Genomic DNA, 23,701 nt, shown 5'->3' on the forward strand with positions numbered 1-23,701 from the left:
CTTCTATTTTACTTATTTATCCTATTTAGTCTTATCTAAGACTTAGTAGGACTTACAAAAGTAACTAGCTAAGAATGGCTGCTTGCTAGTTTAAACATATGACATTCAGATCCCTATGGAATACTCTCTTTAACCTTATCTAAAAGTCTATTTAGTTAAAGAAGATTCTAGTCTGATTTATAAGCTGCTTTATAAGCTAGTTGACGTATATACTTACGTATACTAAACCTAGCTTATAGCTTCCTATATTAGCTATTATAGGCGACGTTATACTACTATATAACTAGCCTAATTCTCTCCCTTAGCTAGCTATTAGTTCCTCAACCAACTCAGCTTCAATATAAGCCTATACATTCTTTACTATTAAAGCCCTACTTCATAAGTACAAGTTCCCTTACTCTAATACCCTGTTATAAGGATATCGTACTATCTACGAGATTCCTACCTACCGTTCCAACATAAACTAACTACTATACTTACTAAGAAAAGAAAATATATATAAACTATGTTAAGTATAATTATAGCCATCTAATTTTTTATAAAGGTTTAATATAATAATAGTTATAATATAGAAGTTTAAAACTAAAAGCTTTAAAATGTTAGTAGATACTAGTAACTTACTAGTATTCCTTAACATTAGAAAAATATATTTTTGCTTATATATACTTATTTAAAAAATCTAGGAAATTAATATTTATACTTATTAAAAGTATATAATTATATCTAAAAGAGATTTAAAAGTATTACTTTAGTAAATATAGTATAATTGTTGAATAGGCTCTCTGTACGATCGTACTGTCATAAATGTAGGGTGAACCAAAGATTCTATTTTCCGTGATTACCTTTCCTAACTAGATGTTGCCTTCCTTACGAACAGATATATCTCTGTCCATACCTAGACACGAGTCGTGCATGACAGGTAATAAACCATGATCCCTTCCTCAGACATTTAGGTGTTACAGGTGCTAGTCATGCCACCTATACACCCCTTTGCCTGTGACAGCCTTGTCGTACGGTCATGTGATTATCGTTATTCCAACAATAATTAAGGGTTAAAATTCTATAATAGAAACTTTTCTTAAGGGAAATTTTAAAATATTATTCTAAGCTTAAAGAATTTTTTACTAAGTATAAGAATATATAAATCTACTATATCTTACTTAAAAATTCTAATCATATTAGTTAAATATCTCTACCTATTTTATATATTAAGATATAGGCTAGGTAAATTAGTATTATAAATGTTAAACCTTGAATTTATAATACTTATTATTAATAATACTAGTATATAGCTACTTAAGTATTATAATTAAGTCTTAATCTATTTAATATATATTTATTCTCTTTAATAAGTAAAGTATTTAGTTTAATATAGAATTTCGAAAAACGGCGTTTTTGGTGTAAATGGGGTGCCCAAATGTGGGGGGTGCCCAGAAGTGGGTGTGGGACGTTAGTATTTATAGATTACTATAGAATACTAAGAATTTATACTTCTTAATATAATAGAGTACTTCCCTTAATATTAAAAGGAATAGCTAAAACCTACTTCTACGCCTTAATTAAAGTAATTAACTTATAGCCTAACTTTAAGACTATAATTAACTAATTAAAATTATACTTTAAGACTAGAGAGAGGTAATAAGCGTACGTTACGTAGTAGAATATAACTACTCTTCTCTAAATTATTTATAATAACCTTAGAAAGACTAAATCGGAGTATTTTAATATACTATATAATAAATTAAGTAAGATTTAGCCCGGTTTACTATAATAGGATCATAATAACTAATCCCTCTATACCTAACTTCTATATACTTATAGAGATATTCTAGAGTATATAATAGCGTTATTTATACTAGCTGAGACGTATAAGGGACTTTATAGCTAATTAATCTTATTAATCGAGATAGCTACTTATCTTAACTAATAATAATTTAATATAGTAGCTAACCTACTAGAGTAGTACTAGACTAATAGAACTTTTAATAGTTAAGGGCGTTATTTATAATATAGTCGTTTATTATAAAGTCAATTATTATAAGGAAGAAGCTGTAATAGACCCTTATTACTACTAACGCCTAAGAAGTACTATATATATAGAAAACCTAACTACTAGTTAAATAAATATACTATAGAAGAGAGATAAAAAGCATATAAGAAGTTTAAGACTACTTAATATATCTAGGATATATTACTTCTAGTATATAGCTAATTTCTTATTTAATATAAGGGTTTTAATAAGTTAGACTTATAACTTACTACTAAAGACCCTTAGTAATACTACTATATAACTAAATAACCTAGTAAAAGTAATGAAGAGGAAGATACTAGTAGTAATAGTTAATTCTAAGTTACTACCTACTTTACTATAATAGTAATTAATAGCAATAAGATCACTACGATCCTAGTAGACTAGATAACTTACTATACTATTATAAAAGAAGACCTCTTTTATAACTAACTAGAACTAAAAGAGCTACCTTTATAATTTATACTCGAGGGACGCTACTCTACTTAGAACTTCTAAGGGATCATGCCTAACTCGGGCGTAGCAGGATTCTTAACTACTAGCTACTTATAATTCATAGCCTTATAATAAATTTATAAAGGGATTATATTAAATACCGAGGCAGCTAGTAGCGTTATAATAAAATTTAGTAATAAGATACTACTAAAGTCTATAAGGACTACTAAAGTACTAATGCTATTTAGAAGTATTAAATTTTATATTATTAAGACTAATACCCCCTTCCTTATATACCTAGGAGATATAGACTAATTAAAGGTCTACTTTAATAACGTTATAAATACCCTTATCTAAGAAAATAAGGTTATACCTATTATTTATAAATAGGGCTACCTATAGTTATTACTTAATAAGGAGAAACTACTTACTTAGAACTACTTTATAGATACTAAATTATAACGAGTTTACTATTACTTTAGATACCTATCTATTTAATGATTATATAAAGTGCTTTAGAGGGCTAGCTACCTAGTTAAAATTATAGTAATTAAGTAACTATTAAAAGTCTATTATTACTACTAAATATACGTACTAGTACTATTATAGTTTAAATTCACATTACGAGATAATTATGAATTTAACTACGAGGTTATTACTAACGTAATATACCTTAAGGGTAATAGACTGGTCCTCTACGTCGTTAATACTACTATAGCGTTTAACGCCGTTCGGTTCCTTAAGGATATTTCTATAAAAGCTATATAGGAAGCCTTATACCTCTACTAAATAGATATATATTAGGGACCCCTAGACTAGCTAGTTACTAATACTAGAATAAACTTCTACTTAATAGAATTCCGAAACGCAGCGAGAGGAATAGTAATCAAAATTAAGGAAATTCCTATAAAAGCCTATAATAATATTAAGAAAGTTAAGCAATACTATATACCTCTATAGAGGGTGTATAAAATTATTAAGATAGAAGACCTAATAATTATACTAAAATTAGCGCTTTAAATAGTAATTAAAGTAGTTAATAATACTACTAACCTAAACGGAATAGTATTAATACTCTTAATATTTAGCTTATACTTATAAATTACTAATGATTCGCTACTATCTCCTAAAGTTATATAGTAAGTAAAAGTAATTAAGAAGGTAATAAGCGAAATATATAAACTTTATATAAGGTAATAAGTAGTAGAAGCTATTACTACTTATAATAGCCTTAATATAGGGCTAATTATTAATTTATTACTATAGTTATAAGTATGAGTATAGCGCGAAAAGAAGGGCTAGACTAGACTATTTACTTTAGTAGTTATAAATAGCGAAACCTATACTATTAATATGCTATATAGTTTAAAGACCTTCTAGTCTACTATAGTTAAACTATATTATAAAGATCCTAATTAACTATTTAATTCTACTACTATGCTAGAAGAAGAAGAACTTAAAGCTAAGATACTATAGTAGGAAGTAGTACGCAACGAAATTATCGTTACTAGTAGAGGTAGTAAACTAGACGAACTATAAAAGGCACTAGAGCTACTAAGAAGACGCCCGGGCAGACCCTAGAAGAGACTATTATTAATCACCTACTTTATAAAGGAATTTAATAATAACCTAGATTATTAATAAATATTCTTATTAATTAAGGAGTAAGTAGATAAAGAATTAGTAATTAAATTATAATAAGAAGGTATTATTACTATACTAAGTAAACTATTTAAATAGTTAACTAAATAAGAGATTAATAGCCTTATTACTAGAGGAGTATTTAAATTTACTTAGTTTAATAAGAGAAGGTATTAGAATATATAAATCTTCTGATCTCGTATTATTAATAAAGTTAAGGGTAAAATAACCGAACCCTATAAGAAATCGAGACTTATAATATAGAGTTATACTAATGATAGTAAGAAGGCTATATTAACCTAATTACTAACGATTTAGTAGGCGAGTTAATAGCTAATTCTATTAATTACCCTATTACTCTTATAAGAAGGGAAATAACTATAGCTTTAAGATATTATATAAGCCTACGTTTAATCCTCTATAAGGCTTAATTATACTATTCTCGCCTACTTACTAAAGTAAATTCAAGACTAGTACTTAAAAGGGACTATTATAGAGGTTATAAAGCCTTTATATAGAATTATAGAAGCTAGAACCTACTAGTAAGTAATGTATTATAAGTATTATAGAGAGAATCTCTAGATAGTTACTTCTTTATATAATCTATGCTTATTAATCTTATTTATTAAAAATCTATACTTTAGCTATATTAGTATATAAACTAATAATACTCTCGGTTTATTAGACAAGGCGTTCTTATAATTAAAAGATAAATAGTTAGAAAAAGCGGCTTTTTATTACGGCTAGCTAGTAATAGTAGGGTTTCTATTAATAGAAGCTAAGGTAAGGGACTAACTTAGGCGTCTTAACTTATACTACTAACTAGTAGATCGAGGGTTAGGATAAGGTAATTAGTCTTATACTAAGTAACGAGGTAGTAATATTATAAATTATAAACTAAGTTAAAAGTTATCTAGGATAAATTATAAGTTAATTACTAAAGAACTATCTAGGAGGACCTTAAGTAAGGCTTAAGTCCTAATCTATATATAAGTTAGTCTTAAGTAGGATAAGCGTATATCCTAGTATAGGTAGTAAGTACTTATTCTTAACTAGGATAAGTGCTTATTTTAGTATTTACTAAGTGCTTATTCCTTATTAGCTTATCTATACTTATTCTACTTATTATATAACTTTATAAGATAGTTCTCCCTTACTCTAAGAGAGGTCTTCTTATTATCCCTATATTACTTATATATAACTTACTTATAACTACTATCCTTGAGTAGGGTAGTTCCTCTATTAGGTATAACTAATAAGTTATAATATTAGGTCTCCCTCTTAAAGGTCTTATTCCTAAGACTTATTATAAGTAGGTTATTATTCTTAAGTTAGGAAATTATTAATTTTACTTCCTTATTTTATCTATAATGCTAATACTATGTTAAGTTATATAGAGAAATTAAAATTATCTAGGGCTTCTACTTATTATTATTTATTATATATTCTTTATTTTATTAATAAAGGTGTTAAGGTTAATATACTTTATTCTAATTGTTATTTATAAGGGGTGCGTTATTTACTACTTCTTAATTCTAATATTTATAATACTTATTACTACCTTAGTATTCCTTATAATATATTTAAAGATGCAATCTATACTTATAGGTATTGCTTTTTTTATTTTACTTACTCTTACTAATCTATACTTAGTAAATTACCTTATAGTAGAATCCGATCGGTTAAATTAAGAAAAAGAGGTAAAGGAGTTGTATTTTTATAAGAGGGCTATAGTTTTATAATAGAAGGCTGAGGCTTATTAAAAGGCTTAGGCTAAGTTAACTAAGTTACTTATAAAGTTAAAGCGTCTTTATACTTAGAAGTAAATAGTATTTAAGAAGGGGGTAGGGGTAGTAGAGGAGTCTCCTAAGGAGTTATTATCTAAGTCGTTCTTAGTAAATAAAGTTTAAGTAATAGGTGCGTTTAGTATAGTAGATCTTTTATTAGTTTTTAAGGATTAGAATCTAGGTTCCCTAAGTTTTATACTTAGAGGGGTATCTAGGAGTAGTTAGGCCCTTATTTATAGAATTAGGTTTTCCTTTATTACTTTATCTTAGAATTCTTAAAGTTTCTCTTATATATTCTTAAGATGCTTTTTAAGTTCTTATAAATCCTCTTTATATCTATATCCCTTTTATTTAATAAAGTACTTCTATCCTCTAGTCTTTTTATTATTATTATAATCTAGAATAGTTTCTACTTTATATTCTTCCTCTACTTCTTTTATTTTAATATAATCTCATATATACAAGCCCTTAGGCGCGGGTTCTAGTAGTAATATATAAAAGATCAGGTATATCCTTATAGTATTTAGTAAGTTAAGTTTATAATTAACTTTAAATATTTTTCTTATAATTTTAAAAGGTTTGAGTTTTTTAAAGTTAAGTTTGTTACTAGGCTGCTTTATTTTAATATTTTATTAAATAAGGTATGTACTATCTCCCTCTTTAAAGGATAGTCCCTTTATCCTTAAGTAGTTAGTATATTTTTATATTTATTATTTAATATACTTAAGGTCCTTTTTTAGATCTTAGTAGACTTTCTTAAGTTCCTTAATTATAACTATAGCTTTTATAACTATAGGTCCTTATTTAAGTTCGTTATAAGTTATTAGATTAAATTTATAATTTAAAAAGAAAGGTAATTCTTATATACTTTCTCCTACTACGCTATTATATATAAACTATACTATTAGTAGTATTTTTACTTAATTATCTTATTTATAATTAAGGTAGTATCTTAAGTAAGTCTCTAAGATCTAGTTAATTCTTTTTATTTATCTATTAGTTTATAAGTAGAAAGTAGTACTAAGTTTATATTTCGCTCCTAGTTATGAGATTAGTAATCTCTAGAACTTAGATATAAAAATAGATCCTCTATTAGATACGATTTCCTTTAGTATTCTATGTTAGCTAATAATAGTTTTAAGGAATATATATACTAAGTCTTTTACTATACTTAATTCTTTATAAGGTATAAAGTAGGCATATTTAGTAAGTTAGTTTATTATAACTAGGATGTTATTATAGATTACCTCTATAAGTAGTTCCTTAAATAGGAGTAGTTTTATTATAAAATTAAGAGATATTAATTACTATAGTTTAGCTAGTATTAATAGTAGTTATAGTTCTCTATAAGGTTTATATCTACTAGGTTTGCTTTTCATATAGATTTTATAATTCTTAATTACTTTAGTAATATCCTTTCTTATAACTTATTTATTATAATGCTATCTAATTCTCTTCTAAGTTTTTATAATTCCTTAATAGCTATATATAAGTACGGTATGAATTTCTATGATTAGTTATAAGTTATTCTTCTAGTTATACTAGTCCTAACTCTTTTACTAATTATTAGGAGTTTCTATATAGGTATAAGTCCTCCTTTATATTCTTTAAGGATAACCTAAGTTTCTTCTAGGACTAGAATTATAAGGTCTAGTTATTAACTAAGAGCATTAGCTCTATTATTTTCTAATCCTTTATAATAGATAATTTTAAAATTAAATTTAGATAGGAATTCTAACTATCTTACTTATTATTTATTAAGTTCCTTTAATATTATAAAGTATACTAAGTTCTTATAATTAGTATAAACTTTTACTTAATACTTAGTTTTTAAGAGTTATAGCCTCTATTCCTTAAATACTTTAATAATTATTATAAGTTCTTTATTATAAATCTAGTAATTAAGTTCTAGTTTAGAAAGTTTCTAAGAGTAAAAAGCGCAGGGGTATAGAATATTATCTTTATCCCGTTATTTAAGTTATCCTCTTATAATAGAATCTAAGGTATTAGTTTCTAGCTTAAAAGGCTTCTTAGAGTTTAGAATCATAATAATAGGTTCTAAGCTTATATAGTCTTTTACTTTTTAAAAGGCTTCTTATTACTTATTAAACTATTCTTAAGGTACGTCTTTTTAAGTAAGTTTAATAAGTAGTAATATTATCTTAGAGTAGTTTTTAAGGAATTATTAGTAAAAGTTAATAAATCTTAAAAAAGCTAGGATATCCTTAAGGTTTTCTAATATTAGCTATTTACTAATAGCTTTAACTTTATTTACTAATATCTTAATTTATTTAAGTATAATAGTAAATCTTAAAAATTTAACTTCTTACTTATAAAATAGGCTTTTCTTAGGTTCTATAAGTAGTTTAGCTACTTTTAATACTTTGAGGATTTAGTAAATGTATTATTTATATTCTTTAAGTATTTTTAAAAATATAAGAATATCATTAAGATAGATAATAATAGTCTTATCTAAGTATTCTTATAGTACGTAGTTAATTATAGTTTAAAATATAGTAGGTATATTAGTAAGTCTAAATAATATAATAAGAGTCTTAAATTATCCTCATCTTATCTTAAAAGCTACTTTCTATTTATCTCCTTTAGCTATTTAAATAAGGTTATAAGCTCCTTTAAAGTCTAAGGTAGTAAACTATTAAGTATTATAAAGTAAGTCTCTTAATTCTAAAATTAAGGGTAATAAGTAGTAGTTTTTAATAGTAATATTGTTTAGTTTCTAATAGTTTATATATAATCATTTCTTATTATTCTTCTTTAATATAAAGAGTACTAAGTATCTAGTTAGTAATATTAAGGGTTAAATAAATCCTTTAACTAAGTTTTTATTTAACTACTTATTAAGGGTGTCTATTTCTTCTTAATTAAGGAGATAGATTTTATTAAAAGTAGGTTTATAACCTTCCTTTAGTTTAATCTTATAGTTAAAACTACTATGTTTTAGTAATTTAGTTTTAAGTTCTAGTATAAAAAGTTTATTATAGATTCTATACTCTATAGGTATCTTTAATAGTAGGTCTTTTATAATTTCTTTCTTTGTTATTATAGCTAGCGTCCTAGTGCGTATGTCTTTTATCTTAAGGATTAAGGCTAGTCTTATTCTTTATACTACTAGTAATCTACGTAAAGGCTTTATTAAGCGCTACTTAGGGGCTAGATTTTTATATATAATTAGGCCTATTCCTTAATCTATTTAGGGGTTATTCTTTTATAACTATAGGATTTTAAAAATAACATCGTATTATCTTATTTTAGTAATATTAAGAGTTATAAACTTAGTATAACTATAGTAAATTAAAGGGAGTTATACTATCTCTAAATTAATAATACTTCTATTATATTTAGGGAATTGATAGGGACGCATCACGAATTGATAGGGACGCATCATCCTTAGGGACGCATCACATTCTAAGGTTGTGATTGGCTAGAAATTTTGGTGACCCACAGGTACAAGTCGGCGAAGGCGGTGAGGCCAGCGTTGCTAACGCCCCACCTTTTCACAGCCATAAGAGGCCTGCCTCCGTTTCATAGACATAAAGCCGGCCCGCCCTACTAGCCTACGTTTCTTGGCTATTCCTCCCATTTGAGATTTGCAAAACCATCTAAACGACCGCTTTTGCAAATCTCAAATGGTAGGTCTTTTTCTTCCCTTCTAAGGAGGAATTGGGTTTTATCAAACTAAACTGAAACGGCTTTTATAAATCTCAATTGATTTCTACTTCTATTTCCTCTTATATAATAATAAAGAATGCCCCCCCTACCCTCAACGTTTGAGACTCTCATCACTACTACTAAGTAGTTCCCATTGACTCCTCGTCCTACGGATGCTTGCCTGTAATCTTCTTCCATTCGAACGAAGGCCAGTTGATCGGCCAGTACTAAGAGTAGTTACTTGGCTTCGTGTCTGCCGCTGGGAAGAGGTTGGCGCCTGGCTACTGGCTGTCTCTTGTGTAAGCCTTGCTAAGGTGGTCCTATTACGGCTTCCTGGTGGTCTGCCACGCCTGCGCCCTGCTGCTAATTGGCTAGGTTGTTGACTTTGTAGTTGGCTGTGTGATTGTCTAGCTAGCTGGTTGCTTGATTGGGTGCTATCCCTTAATGATAGGGATGATGGGACTGGCTGCATTGAGTTCTTAGGTCTGCCACGGAGGTTTCCTGCAATCTTCGGATCAAGGATCCGTCGATATGGATCCTGGGAAGAAGACTCCCGCAGCCGCCATCGTGGGTGAACCTCATCCTTCATAAACTGTACCCCATCTACAAGTTTAGAGTAGATCTTATGGCAGCATGGGATACCATACTCTATAGAGACAGTACAGTCCTCTGTGCAGTCTCTAAGAGGCGCTGGAAATGGATTTCTACCTGTTGGTAGAGCCTTCTTTGCCAGACGGTATTGCTTCGTAATCAAACCAAGACACTGCGATGAGAGTATTGTTCGAAGCTCCCCAAGGTACTCAGATCTGTTCCCTATAAACTCACGGCTTGTGAGGATCTCATCCTGTGCACAAGCTTGCTTGAAGCGAACCTCTTGATCCTTAAGCATATCCTGCATCACATTAACTAAGTGATATAGGTGGCTAAGTCCATTAAGAAGATAGCCCTTGATGTTGTTGTTGCTTGATTCCGTCCCTGAGGTTACACGGATGCCGAAGTTTCGGTACTGGCGAATAGAATAACGTGCCCACTGCTCCCTTAGTGGTAGATATATTCCATGCAGGTAGTTCAGAATAGGCCGTTGGTCCTTAAACTCTTTGCAAAGGTTTGCCCATGCTTTCCTAAAGGCATCCTCTGTCTCAGCAAATAGAACCAACTTCCACATTATAAGAACCCCCCGGTAGCTATGTAGCGTAGCCCCATCTACTGAAGTATGGATATAGGCATGGTCCTCATCGCTAAGTTCGGTAACTGGTTGTGGAGCTAGATCGTCTTCTTCAGACCCACTACTACTAGAATAGCTCTGAAGCCACTTCTGCTTGGCTTTAAGCATAACGTTTGAGTTGATATGGTGAATACAAAGCTGTTGTTGCACATTCGGAAAGTATTCGTTAAGAGCTGCCTTCATCTGTCTGTCGTAGTCGGTGATAATAACATCTGGTTGGCGAATAGAGTTCTGATTAATGAGTTGTAAGATACTCTGCGATAAGAACTGGAACCCCTCTAGTCTCTCATTATCGATGAGACCAAATGCTGCATTGAATACCGATCCAAGACATGTTTGCCCTGTAGCTTGGAAGAGTGGAAGCTTGAAGCGATTGGTGTTATAGGTGTTGTCAAAGCTGATAACCTCGGGGAACCGCTTCCACATCCGGAGAGAGTATGGAAACGTCCAGACAAGCCCAACAAGCCGATTCGGCTCATCATCCGCCCACTTCACAATATAAGGGATCTCCCGCTCATCAAAAAGCTTGATTAGAGCTGCATGTTACGGTCAGCTATCCGACAGTAGGGTCTGCTAACAGAAGTTGGGGATTGACGCTAGTAAACAGTATTGTCGTGTCGTAAGTCTGGTTCGTAGGTCGTAGGCTGTGTCGTAGATCGGTAGTCAGAGGCTAAGGTGATCAATCTTAGGCTCAACAAGTATTCGCAGTGAAGGTAAGCTGAAAGTATCCTGAGGATGAATACAAAGTTGATTGCTGAAGAGCTATGGAAGTCTGACTATGAGTCGAGCTCAGGTCATACTATATACAAGTCCGAACAGTACCCTTTGTTTGTTTTACCGTTCCTGATCCTGACGGGGTCCGTTCCTCGTTCATACGGATCCCGTATGTGCCAAGGACGGACTCCGTATTCTTGGCGTACGGATCTAATCTCTTATCTTATCGTCACGTGACTTGCACCATAGTTCTTCCGTTCCCGAGTGAGTCCCTGTTGTTCCCGTGATCCTGCAGTACAAATGTGTGGAAAAAAACATCAACAACAGCGAGAACGAAATTTTTGAAAATCGGAGCAAAAACGGCCCCAAATACGCGTGCTCGCGGCCACAGAGCCCCCTTCGATGCAATGCCATCCTCGGCCTTGATTCTACGTCCCAAAGGGGCCCAAGATGGCCGCAGAGCACGCCCCGACTACAATGAAAAACTTGAGAGCAAGCCGCAAAATACGACATATCAATAGACAACACTGTTACCACCACCACAGGCGAGCCACAAGCCGCTACACGAAGCACTAAGACTGCGCCCAAACAATCAACTTCAACACAACAGCCGCCGACAGGTTTTGGGTCACCTGTCACCCCCGACAAAGTTTGCAACGTCCCACAACGACGAAGATGAGTCCGACAGAACAGTATCACCTTCCGCACGGAGAAAGCACCAGGCATTAGGCATGCTACGATCGATGCCACACAATACTACAGACCACAGACAGACTAGTCCCCTGTCGCCCCTTTTGCGAAGAAGGATTGGTGTCCCTTCAACGCGCGACAATGTCTGCGGAATCTGTGCGGGAGCTCTCATACCCAGTAATCGAACATGTCGGAGTCAGTGGAGCATTGTGCTTCGTGGAAGACCCTTGGGCCAATGTGGTGGAGGGCAATAGTGGTCAACAGGCAAGAAACAAGAGGCCACATAGGAACCCGGCAGGAGGCAACAAAGAATTTACAGATGCAACTGAGAAAACGGCACATACAAGTCCGGGAGGATACGGACAAAACAAAGAGACAAAGCTGAGCGCTGGGGGGAGACTGTAGGTACAAAGAACCAGATACGGTGCTACCAGCACCAACTGAACCGAAGCAGGAGGACGCAAAACAAGCATTCTAGAGAGCAACACAAAAGCGAGAAAGCAGACAGGAGAGCAACACACTTCTTCAACAGAAGGCACAAACACACAGAATAGAGAACATAGTGGGGAGCTTGGGGATAGCTGGCCCTGATGCAACATCAGGGCGAAGTGGGGCGTCGCTGTTCATTGTCGACGCTTCGGCTACCTGCCAAACCCCGCTTTCCGGGCATAGCTGCTGGCATAAGAGCGGCTTCATAACCGAGTAGGAATAAATCAATCAATCAATCATGCAGTACAAATGTCCTGTTCTAGCCGCCCGAAAAAAAAAAACATCAACAACAGCGAGAACGAAATTTTTGAAAATCGGAGCAAAAACGGCCCTAAATACGCGTGCTCGCGGCCACAGAGCCCCCTTCGATGCAATGCCATCCTCGGCCTTGATTCTACGTCCCAAAGGGGCCCAAGATGGCCGCAGAGCACGCCCCGACTATAATGAAAAACTTGAGAGCAAGCCGCAAAATACGACATATCAATAGACAACACTGTTACCACCACCACAGGCGAGCCACAAGCCGCTACACGAAGCACTAAGACTGCGCCCAAACAATCAACTTCAACACAACAGCCGCCGACAGGTTTTGGGTCACCTGTCACCCCCGACAAAGTTTGCAACGTCCCACAACGACGAAGATGAGTCCGACAGAACAGTATCACCTTCCGCACGGAGAAAGCACCAGGCATTAGGCATGCTACGATCGATGCCACACAATACTACAGACCACAGACAGACTGGTCCCCTGTCGCCCCTTTTGCGAAGAAGGATTGGTGTCCCTTCAACGCGCGACAATGTCTGCGGAATCTGTGCGGGAGCTCTCATACCCAGTAATCGAACATGTCGGAGTCAGTGGAGCATTGTGCTTCGTGGAAGACCCTTGGGCCAATGTGGTGGAGGGCAATAGTGGTCAACAGGCAAGAAACAAGAGGCCACATAGGAACCCGGCAGGAGGCAACAAAGAATTTACAGATGCAACTGAGAAAACGGCACATACAAGTCCGGGAGGATACGGACAAAACAAAGAGACAAAGCTGAGCGCTGGGGGGAGACTGTAGGTACAAAGAACCAGATACGGTGCTACCAGCACCAACTGAACCGAAGCAGGAGGACGCAAAACAAGCATTCTAGAGAGCAACACAAAAGCGAGAAAGCAGACAGGAGAGCAACACACTTCTTCAACAGAGGGCACAAACACACAGAATAGAGAACATAGTAGGGAGCTTGGGGATAGCTGGCCCTGATGCAACATCAGGGCGAAGTGGGGCGTCGCTGTTCATTGTCGACGCTTCGGCTACCTGCCAAACCCCGCTTTCCGGGCATAGCTGCTGGCATAAGAGCGGCTTCATAACCGAGTAGGAATAAATCAATCAATCAATCATGTTCTAGCCGCCCGACGCCTAAGTAGGTCGTTCAGCTGTTATCCTTGTTTACGGGTCGTAACATCAGGTCCTCTCTCCAAAGGTCTTGTCCTCAAGACCCAACATAAGTAGGTCGTTGGTCCCAGGTTGGGGATCCGTCAATCGTGCTTCCTGATTTACCTATGATGCTGACACTATGTCAGGTCGCGTTTCTGAAAATCCTGCGATTTCCACTCTTCGTCGTTATCGTCGTTCCCTTAACATTGCGGAGAACGGGTTTGAGGTCATGCCTTGTCGTCGCTGTCGGTCTAAGGGATTGCGCTGTAAAATGCTGCCCGGTTCCTTGGTTTGTGGAGAGTGTGTCGCGGTGGGCGGCACTCGTCGTTCGTGCAACGCTTCCGATGATGCGATCTGTCAACGTTCGTGTGGTTTTGGGTCCGTTTGTTTTTTGCTCGTGCTAATTCGTATATAGTGGAACGTCTGATGGTTGAATCTCGGCGTTTGGACGATGAGGAGGAAAAAACCGAGGAATTGTTTCGAAAAAGGATGGAGGCGCTGCAAAAGGCGCAGGCCGAAGTGAATGAGACACTTGCGAAGTTGGATCGTGTTCGCAAGGCTAAGCGAATAGTGTTCAAAAAAGGTCGCAAGGAGACCTCGGTGGTGGCTGAAGAGGGGGTAGCGGAGCCTTCTCTTGCCGAGTCTTCCTTGGTTCTTGAGGCACAGTCGGTGGGTGCTTTTAGTGCGGTAGACCTGGATGCCGTCTTCGGTGATTGGAATCCGGGTACTCTAAACTTCTTATCGGGGGAGTCTTAGTTGGGTTCGGGTGTTCCTAGGCGAATAAATGGTTTTCCTTGTCGCGGTCTGTCTGCCTCTGCTGGTGGTCTGACATGTCTGTGTGGGTGTTTGATGCGTTGGTAACCAGTGTTGTCTGTCGGGGTTGGTGTCGCTGGCGCTGCTGGCGTCGTTTCTCGTTCTTGGTGTTGTTGCCAGTAGGTCGCGAGTTCGTCCTTCGCATTGGTGATGTTCTTGGCTGGTTCCCATGTGTTGTCTTCGTGACCATATCCTTTCCACTTGATGAGGTATTGGTATCCTTCTGGTTCTTCAAGGTGGTCGATGATTCGTTCGACTTCGTACTCTGGTTCGTTGTCTTCCACAATGATGAGGTCGTTTGTCTGTGATCCTTGTGGTGCTGGTTCGAGTAGCGAAATGTGGAATGTTGGAAAACACTTTATCGTGTCGGGTAGGTCGAGTTCGTAATTGACTGGTGAAACTTTTCGGAGGATTTTGAAAGGTCCGAGTTTCTTGAAATCTAACTTATCGTTTGGTCGTTTCGTTTTAATGTTTCGCCGTATGAGATAGGCGCTATCTCCCTCCTTCAAGGTTGGTCCCTCAATCCTTCGTTTGTTGCTAAATCGTGTCATTCGTTATCGTACAAATTCGAGTTCTTTTCGTGCGTTGTCTTGGATTTCCTTGATTTGGTTGGCTGTGGCGACGGCCTTGATTGCTGCAGACGTGCCTGATCGTGGTTCTCCGTATGCGGTTGGCTCGAATCCGTAGTTAAGGTAGAAAGGGGATTCCTTGGTGCTTTCTCCTACTGCGCTGTTGTAGGCGAATTGGGCCATTGGTAGTAGTACTACCCAATTGTCTTGGTTGTAGTTAACGTAGGCGCGGAGGTAGGTTTCGAGGATCTGGTTGACTCTTTCTGTTTGTCCGTCGGTCTGCGGGTGAAATGCGGTGGACATTGCTTGCTTGATGCCGAGTTGCGATGTAATTGATTTCCAAAATTTGGAAGTGAAGATCTTGTCTCTGTCTGACACAATTTCCTTAGGTGTTCCGTGATTGGCGATGATGTACTTGAGGAATGTGTAGGCGAATTCTTCGGCGTTGCTTGCTTCCTTGTACGGGATGAAGTAGGCGTACTTCGTGAGTCTGTCGACGATGACGAGAACGCTGTCAAAGTAGACTCCCGTAAGGGGTTCTCGAGACTTCGGTAGTTTGACAATAAAGTCGAGTGATATAGAGTGCCAGGCGGTTTGCGGCACAGGCAAAGGTTGTAACAATCCATAAGGTTGGTGTCAGGCTGGTTTGCTTTTGAGGCAAACCTCGCAATCCTTAATTGCTATTGCGACACGTTCTCTAGTGACCTTTTCTCCATATTGTTGTCGTAGTCGTTTCCAGGTTTTTGTGATTCCTTGGTGACCGTATGCTGGCCGAGCGTGGAACTCCATGATTGCTTCATCGTCCAGTCCGCTAGTCGAGCTAGCACTAGATCGTCTGGCCATCATCAAGAGTTTTGTGGCGGGCACGAGGTCTCCATTCTCGTTGTGTTTGAGAATCACCTGGGTCTCGTTTGGTACCGGGATATTGTAGTCCGGTCGTCGGCTGAGGGCGTCGGCCCTGCCGTTCTCTGATCCTTTCCGATAGATGATTCGGAAATTGAATTCTAAGAGGAATTCTGACCATCTGATTTGTCGTTTGTTGAGTTCCTTCGAAGTGGTGAAGTGGGCTAGGTTCTTGTGGTCCGTATACATAAGTACTTGGTGGATGGTTCCTGAGAGTTGGGGTCGCTATTCCTTGAATGCTTCGATGATTGCTATGAGTTCTTTGTCGTGGATCTGGTAGTTGAGTTCTGATCCGCGGAGCTTGCGTGAGAAGAAGCCACAGGGGTGCAGGCGTCCTTCTGAGTCTCGTTGAGATAATTGTGCTCCTAGCGCGAAATCTGAGGCGTCTGTTTCTACTTCGAATTGTTCTAGTAGGTTGGGAATCATCAGGACTAGTTCGCTAGTGATGCGGTCCTTGATTGTTTAAAAGGCGGTTTCCTATTTTTCTTTCTACTCGAATGGTTGGTCTTTCTTGCTGAGGTCTGTAAGGGGTGCGTTGATTTTTCCGTAGAGTCCGATGAACTTTCGGTAAAAATTGACGAATCCGAGGAATCCTTGGACTTCCTTGAGGTTCGTCGGTGTCGGCCATTCTTTAACGGCTTGAACTTTCTTTTTAGACATGCTGATGTGTCCGGGAGTAATGGTGAATCCGAGGTATTCTACTTCTTGGGTGTGAAATGTGCTTTTCTCGGGTTTAACCAGGAGTTTGGCGTCTTGGAGGGCTTGAAGTACGAGGTATACGTGCTCCTTGTGTTGTTCCATCGTTGGTGAGAAGATGAGGATGTCGTCAAGGTAGACGACTACGAAGATGTCCACGTATTTCCTGAGAACTTGGTTGATCATGTTCTGGAAAGTGGCTGGGGCATTGGTGAGACCGAAAGGCATGACGAGGTACTCGAAATGTCCTCTGCGTGTTCTGAAGGCGGTCTTCCATTCTTCTCCTTGCTTTATTCTGATGAGGTTGTAGGCACCCTTGAGGTCTAGTGCCGTGAAGTAGTTGGCTCCGTGGAGGAGTCGTTGTAGTTCTTCGATTAATGGTAGCGGGTACCGATTTTTAATCGTCATTTCGTTGAGCATTCGGTAGTCGATACAAAGTCGTAGTTTTCCGTTCTTTTTTGGTACGAACAGGATTAGGCTTCCTGCTGGTGATGTTGATTCTCTGATGTAGCCTTTCTCGAGGTTTTCGTCGAGGTATTTGTCGAGGGCTTCTATTTCTGTTGGGTTGAGTCCGTAAATTTTGTTGAACTTGGGTTCCTTCCCCTCCTTAATGGGGATTTCGTGATCGAAATTCGTGTGTTTGGGCAGTCCGGTTTCTAGTTCGGCTGCGAAGAGTTTTTCGTAGACTCTGTATTCTTCTGGGATAGACAGAAGTGGATCGTCTTTTTGTTCGAGATCCGTTTGCTTTAATGGTCGTGATGCGGCTTCTTTCGCCTTGAGGTAGTAGATGTATCGTTTTGCTGTTCTTTGGTGGGTGGATCTGTTTGAGGCCTGGGTTCTGCAGGGCTGCTCAGGGACTAGATCGTCGTTGTCCTAATGGAGTTGGCCTGTTCTCTAATCTATCCGTGGGTTGTTCTTTTCTAGCCATGGTATTCCTAACACAATGTCGTATGCACCGAGTTCGGCAATGTCGAATTGGAGTTGTTCGTTTCGATCTAGGTAACTCATCTCGAGGGGCGCAGTCTCGTTTTTGATGGTTCCTCCTTCGTACTAGACTTGTTCTCCTTCTATGTTGCTAAGCTGGTACGTGTATTCCTTCTTCTGCCATGGTAGTCGTAGTCGGTTCACCGCTTGGGGTGATATAAAATTCATTTCGGCTCCGCTGTCGATGAGCGCGATGGTTGTCGTGTCGTTGATGGTAACTGCGAGTTGCAGGTGTACTTTCTGGTCTAGGAATGCTAGACAGATGGACCTTGTCGTTGTTGCCTGTCTCGGTCCTTTATCGGTAGGCGAGTCTAGTTTTTTGACTGCTTTAGTTGTCTTGGGTAGGTGATGTGCTTCCCTTCTCGTCGTGCCTTCGTGAGGCGATTTTCCTGGAATCGGAGCCTCGGGGGGCTTGATCCTTCTTGTAGGAGTCTGTAGGCTTTTGCCTTTTGGGTTGCGTGGATGAGGCATTCGTCCGTTCGACATTCTTCCCACTTCATGTTTTTGTCGTGGGTGCACCTTATGGGGTATTGTCGGCTGGGGGTGAACGTGGCGATGTTGCCGTCGAACTTCCTGAGTTCCCACCCTGTGAGAGTGTGGGCGGTGTAGACGTTTCGTAGGGGGGTGTTGTCGTATTTCCTGGGTTGGAAGTGGTGTTCGTATTTTTCTCCTATGTGCGTCTCGTAGTAGTCGAAGAAGCACTGGGCCCAAAAGAGGTAGCGATGGCTTGGGTCTGTGATTCTGAGGTAGGGGTGATCTTCGATCCTGAGTTGCGGGGTGTAGTGCGTCCTGGGTCCTATGTTTGGCATGCTATAAAGTTCGATGAATTGCTTATCATTGTGCTGATTTACTTGCTTGTGTGCAATGCGTTCGGGGGTGTTGTCCTTCTCGGGTTCCTCTTCAGAGCTGGTGTCGTCTACACTGGGGGTGAGCCCATAGGCGATCTCCGTCTGAGCACGTTGGCAGGCAACGTCACGAGGTTCGTCCGAGTCGTAGGGTGAATCTTCTCCTTCTCCGAACGTCTAGTTGCTAGTGAGACTGAGGATTTGTTGTTCAGTCAGGGGGTCGTGCTGATATTCAGGTTCCTTATCCGAATCTTCTTCGTTCTCGAATTCCCTGATTCGATTCATTTCGCGTTGAACTTATGCTTCGGAGTCTCTGATCCTTTGTCGGGTTTCTTTATCGTAACCCATGGGATTGTCGTAGGTGGCTTGCCTTGAGGTGATGCGTGGGGCTGACGAGCCTGCGGGTTTAAGTTGTTGTACTCGTAGCCTCCCGTCAAGTTGTTCGGTGGTTTTTCTGATTATCTTGCTGTTGGCCTGGGAGGCTATTGCAAGGGTTTTGCTGGTAGGCTAGTGTCCTGTCATTTCTTTGTTGCTGAGGTGTATAGGGCATTTGTCGTCGTAGCATCCTGTCTATGATAGGGATGCGTGGGGTGTCTTAGTTGCTATACTAGCTTGCTTGGTTCGCTCGGGTACTGGCTTCCAGTTGGGCTTCTTGGGTTGTCCGCAGTCTCTGGCGATGTATCTTATTTTTTCGCAATTGTAGTACTTGGGGTTCTAAGGTTTCTTGTCGTTGCTCTTGGTAGCGGCACTGAGGTCTATGGGTCCGCTGTGTTGTCTATAGGAAGTGCTTTGTCGGGTGTTGTTCTAGTTGTTGCGGGGTCTGTTGTCGTTCCGCTGGTTGTTGAACTTGTGCTGAGGCTGCCATTGGTACTTGCGTCCTGAGTTCGGGTTTTGTCTTTTCTCTCCTCGTTCCTTTCGTCGTTTATAGAGGCGGTTGTCGATCTTGATAGCATGTTCGACGTAGGCGAGGAAACTGGGGGGTGTTTCTAACTTGGCTATTTCGTCCTTAACGTTATCTTTGAGTCCTTGGTAGAAGGCGAAGACCTTGCTTTCGTCGGTCATGTGGAGTCTTGCAGCTAATCGTCTGAACTCGGCGGCGTAGAGCGTGGCTGACTTGGTTTGTCGCAGGTGTGATAGGTCTCGCTCGGCCTGCCTTCGCTCATCGGGGTCGAGGAAGAGGGATTCCAGGGCTTTAACATAGCCTGCGAAGCTGAAGAAGATGCTCTTCACCTCTTCGCTGTATTTTTCGACCGGGTTGTCGAGCCATTCTTGTTGCAGGGGCTCGAACCAGGCGAGGGCTCTTCCTCGTAGGAAAGTGGCCGCGTGCACTACGCGTTCGGTGTCGTTCTGGAAAGTGTTGATGTGGAAGGCTTGGTAGGTCCGTACCTGAACCAAGTGTCCTTTAAGTTGTCCTGGGGTCCCGTCGAAGGTAGAGGGGGTGTTGAGCTTGAGGCGTTCGCGTCCTTCGACCGGGGCGGAAATCACGTTGGCGGCAGCTCGAAGGGTGTTGACTTCCTTCTCAAGTTCCTGAGTCTTGCGCGCTTGCTCCTGAAGTTCCTTGAGAGCAGTGGCGTTTTGGTTGAACATGTCGCGCATCTCCTTGAAGTCCTTGGTAGTTTTGTCGAGCTGTCGTTTGAGTTCTTCGGTGTCGTCCTCGCTGTCTGAGTCGTCCTTCATTTTCTGGTCCTCGACTTCCTGGGCCAGGCTCTGAGGAGCTTTTCCTCCAGAGGTGGATGAGGATCCGGGGGTAGGAGACTTGACAGAGGCGCGGGAAGACATTCTGTACTGTTTAGTAGGTATCAATAGTCAACTTACTGAACAGGAGCAATCAAAGTGTTACGGTCAGCTATCCGACAGTAGGGTCTGCTAACAGAAGTTGGGGATTGACGCTAGTAAACAGTATTGTCGTGTCGTAAGTCTGGTTCGTAGGTCGTAGGCTGTGTCGTAGATCGGTAGTCAGAGGCTAAGGTGATCAATCTTAGGCTCAACAAGTATTCGCAGTGAAGGTAAGCTGAAAGTATCCTGAGGATGAATACAAAGTTGATTGCTGAAGAGCTATGGAAGTCTGACTATGAGTCGAGCTCAGGTCATACTATATACAAGTCCGAACAGTACCCTTTGTTTGTTTTACCGTTCCTGATCCTGACGGGGTCCGTTCCTCGTTCATACGGATCCCGTATATACCAAGGACGGACTCCGTATTCTTGGCGTACGGATCTAATCTCTTATCTTATCGTTACGTGACTTGCACCATAGTTCTTCCGTTCCCGAGTGAGTCCCTGTTGTTCCCGTGATCCTGCAGTACAAATGTCCTGTTCTAAACATCAACAACAGCGAGAACGAAATTTTTGAAAACAGCATCAAATTGATCAAACCACGCCCGCTCGCGCTCTCAGAGGTCACTTTGGGCATAATGTCATCCTCGGCATTGATTCTGCTCCCAAAGAGCCTGCTCGTGGCCGCGGGCGGGCTCTGACCACGAAAAATTCGAGAGCAAGCCACAAAGTATGACACGTCAATAGACAACACCATCGACACCACCGCGGTTGAGTCACGGGCTATCACGTGAGCACAACGACCAAGCCCAAACAAACATCAACACCACAGCCACCGATAGGTTATGGGTCGCCTATCACCCCCGACAAAGTTTGCAACGTCCCGCGACAACAACGACGACAAGCCCGACAGAACGGTATCACCTCCTGCATAGAGAAAGCACCAGACACCAGGCATGCTACGATCGATGCCACAAAATACTACAGTTTGCAGACAGATTGGTCCCCTGTCGCCCCCTCCGCGAAGAAGGATTGTCGCCCCTTCAACGTATGACAATGTCTGCGGAATCTGTGTACGAGCTCTCATACTTAGTAATCGGACGAATCGAAGCGGTTGGAGCATTGTGTTTTGCGGATTGAGTCCGACTCCAGGCGGTGGATGGAGGTGGTGGTCGAAAGATGGAAACATAGAGCCACATAGGAACCCAGCATGAGGCAACAAAAAGATTTACAGATTCAACTGAGATATAGCATATGCGAGTCTGAGAGGATGCGGACAAGATAAAGAGACGAAGCTGAGGGCTGGGGGGAGACTATAGGTATACAGAACCAGACATGGTGCCTAGCACCAACAGAACCGAAGTAGGAGGACGCGAAAGAAGGATTCTAGAAGGCAACACCAAGCGAGAGAGCAGGCAGGAGGACAACAATCTTCAACAGAGGGCATAAACACACAAGAATAGATAGCATAGTGGGAGCTTGGGGACAGCTGGTCCTGATCCAACAACAGGGCGAAGTGGGGCGTCGCGGTTTATCGTCGATGCTTCGGCTGTCTGCCAAACCCCGCTTTCCGGGCATAGCTGCTAGCATAAGAGCGGCTTCATAACCGTGTAGGAATCAATCAATCAATCAATCAAATGTCCTGTTCTAGCCGCCCGACGCCCAAGTAGGTCGTTCAGCTGTTATCCTTGTTTACGGGTCGTAACACTGCAGTTGGTGTATACACATTAAGCTTTTCGCGATTGATTCGGGCTCTAGCGTTATAGATATCCCGCTGGGTGAAAACAGATTTAGGAAACTGCTCCTGAATAATAGCACCTACGTCGCGTGCCCGAATACCAACCCGCCGACTAGTAGTCTCAACTGCATCCTTAATAGGCTCAGTCAACCTCCTATAGGCTGGGTGTGCAGATGATGCTAAGCTAGGGATATGATTATGCTGGCTGTGTATTGGGTTGGAATGCTGACGTAAAAGCCATTTCCCCTCCTCTATTGCTTCAGCAATAATTTGCCATTGGCAATCACACTTCCGAGATGCGCGGGCTCGGATGCCAGCACCTCTACCTCGCTTTGGTAGCCTAAATCGATCGCAACGAAGTGTATAGCGAATTATACGTCCTTTACGATAGCATCTATTATACTTTGCAATCCCAAATCCATGCTCTTTTGCAAATTTATTAACTCGGTCGAGGAGGGTTTCAATTGTTGCTTCTGGTTCGCCAGGGATCGGTGGGTTTGGAATAGTTTCGGGGGTAGGTGATTTCGACCTTTCGCTTGTAGTAAGGAATAAAGTACTTGGAGAAGATGGTATCGCTATCACTTCTGGGCTTTGTCGGGGAGGTGAATAAGGTGGAGGAGGAGGAGACTCGCCGATTGAGGATATGTCTGAAGGGTGTGGTGAGTAGCCCCAAGCCTCACGATATCGACGAACGCGTTCACATTGTTGGAGGAGAGCACGCGTAAGACGTCGGTTTGTCCCAACAACCTCTTGAATGAGGCTTAGAACAGTAGAGAACTGATCTGAAGTGGGTTGTAAGGGTTGATTTTCAGGTTGTAATACTAATTGGCTTTCTTTTGGTTGACGTTCAGGTAAAATTGTACGCTGCATACGTATTGTCCCCTTTGGAAAGGAACATAGAAGATATAATTCATCTCCCTGGGGGTTGTAGCTTGTGTCGGAATCTTGCTGTAATTGTTCAGGTGGAATCTCAGAGATTAGGTCAGGTTGACCCTCACGATCGCCAGCCCCATAGAATTGACTGATAGTGGCATCACTACTAACTGAGATAGCACGGCGTTGGCGCTTGGGAGAAGGCAATTGATTGTATATACTAGAGCTGCTGGGTCGGCGACGCGATTGGGGCCTTGATTGACTTGTAGAGGTAGACATCTTGACGTTGTAAAGGAGAATAAATTGAATATGTCTAATGCGCTTTCGTAGTTATGAAGGGATGGGCTAAGAAGATAAGAAAGATACTTCATTAGATGATGGCAGAATTCGGATGCACTAACAATA

General features: G+C 39.8%; 4 protein-coding genes across 4 annotated transcripts; 1 reads left to right on the forward strand and 3 right to left on the reverse strand.

Annotated features, from left to right (window-relative positions):
- Positions 1-9,673: 9,673 nt before the first annotated feature.
- On the reverse strand, positions 9,674-10,726 carry CTRU02_206461 (mutator-like element; the record flags this gene model as incomplete). Its single annotated transcript, XM_036731905.1, has 1 exon — positions 9,674-10,726. The coding sequence occupies one exon, from the start codon at positions 10,724-10,726 to the stop codon at positions 9,674-9,676; it is 1,053 nt and encodes a 350-aa protein (XP_036576293.1).
- A 3,603-nt stretch (positions 10,727-14,329) lies between these two features.
- Positions 14,330-14,856, forward strand: CTRU02_206462 (uncharacterized protein; the record flags this gene model as incomplete). The annotated part of the gene is made up of 2 exons (XM_036726097.2): positions 14,330-14,462; positions 14,516-14,856. The coding sequence occupies 2 exons, from the start codon at positions 14,330-14,332 to the stop codon at positions 14,854-14,856; spliced, it is 474 nt and encodes a 157-aa protein (XP_036582290.2).
- Positions 14,857-18,131: 3,275 nt separating this feature from the next.
- CTRU02_206463 (uncharacterized protein) lies at positions 18,132-19,195 on the reverse strand (the record flags this gene model as incomplete). Its single annotated transcript, XM_070204722.1, has 3 exons — positions 18,132-18,486; positions 18,585-19,074; positions 19,105-19,195. The coding sequence occupies 3 exons, from the start codon at positions 19,193-19,195 to the stop codon at positions 18,132-18,134; spliced, it is 936 nt and encodes a 311-aa protein (XP_070061826.1).
- Positions 19,196-21,505: 2,310 nt separating this feature from the next.
- Positions 21,506-21,874, reverse strand: CTRU02_206464 (uncharacterized protein; the record flags this gene model as incomplete). Its single annotated transcript, XM_070204723.1, has 1 exon — positions 21,506-21,874. The coding sequence occupies one exon, from the start codon at positions 21,872-21,874 to the stop codon at positions 21,506-21,508; it is 369 nt and encodes a 122-aa protein (XP_070061827.1).
- Between the last annotated feature and the right edge of the window lie 1,827 nt (positions 21,875-23,701).

Source organism: Colletotrichum truncatum (assembly GCF_014235925.2).
Source record: "Colletotrichum truncatum strain CMES1059 chromosome Unknown Contig_0003, whole genome shotgun sequence".
Classification (NCBI taxonomy): Eukaryota; Fungi; Ascomycota; class Sordariomycetes; order Glomerellales; family Glomerellaceae; genus Colletotrichum; species Colletotrichum truncatum.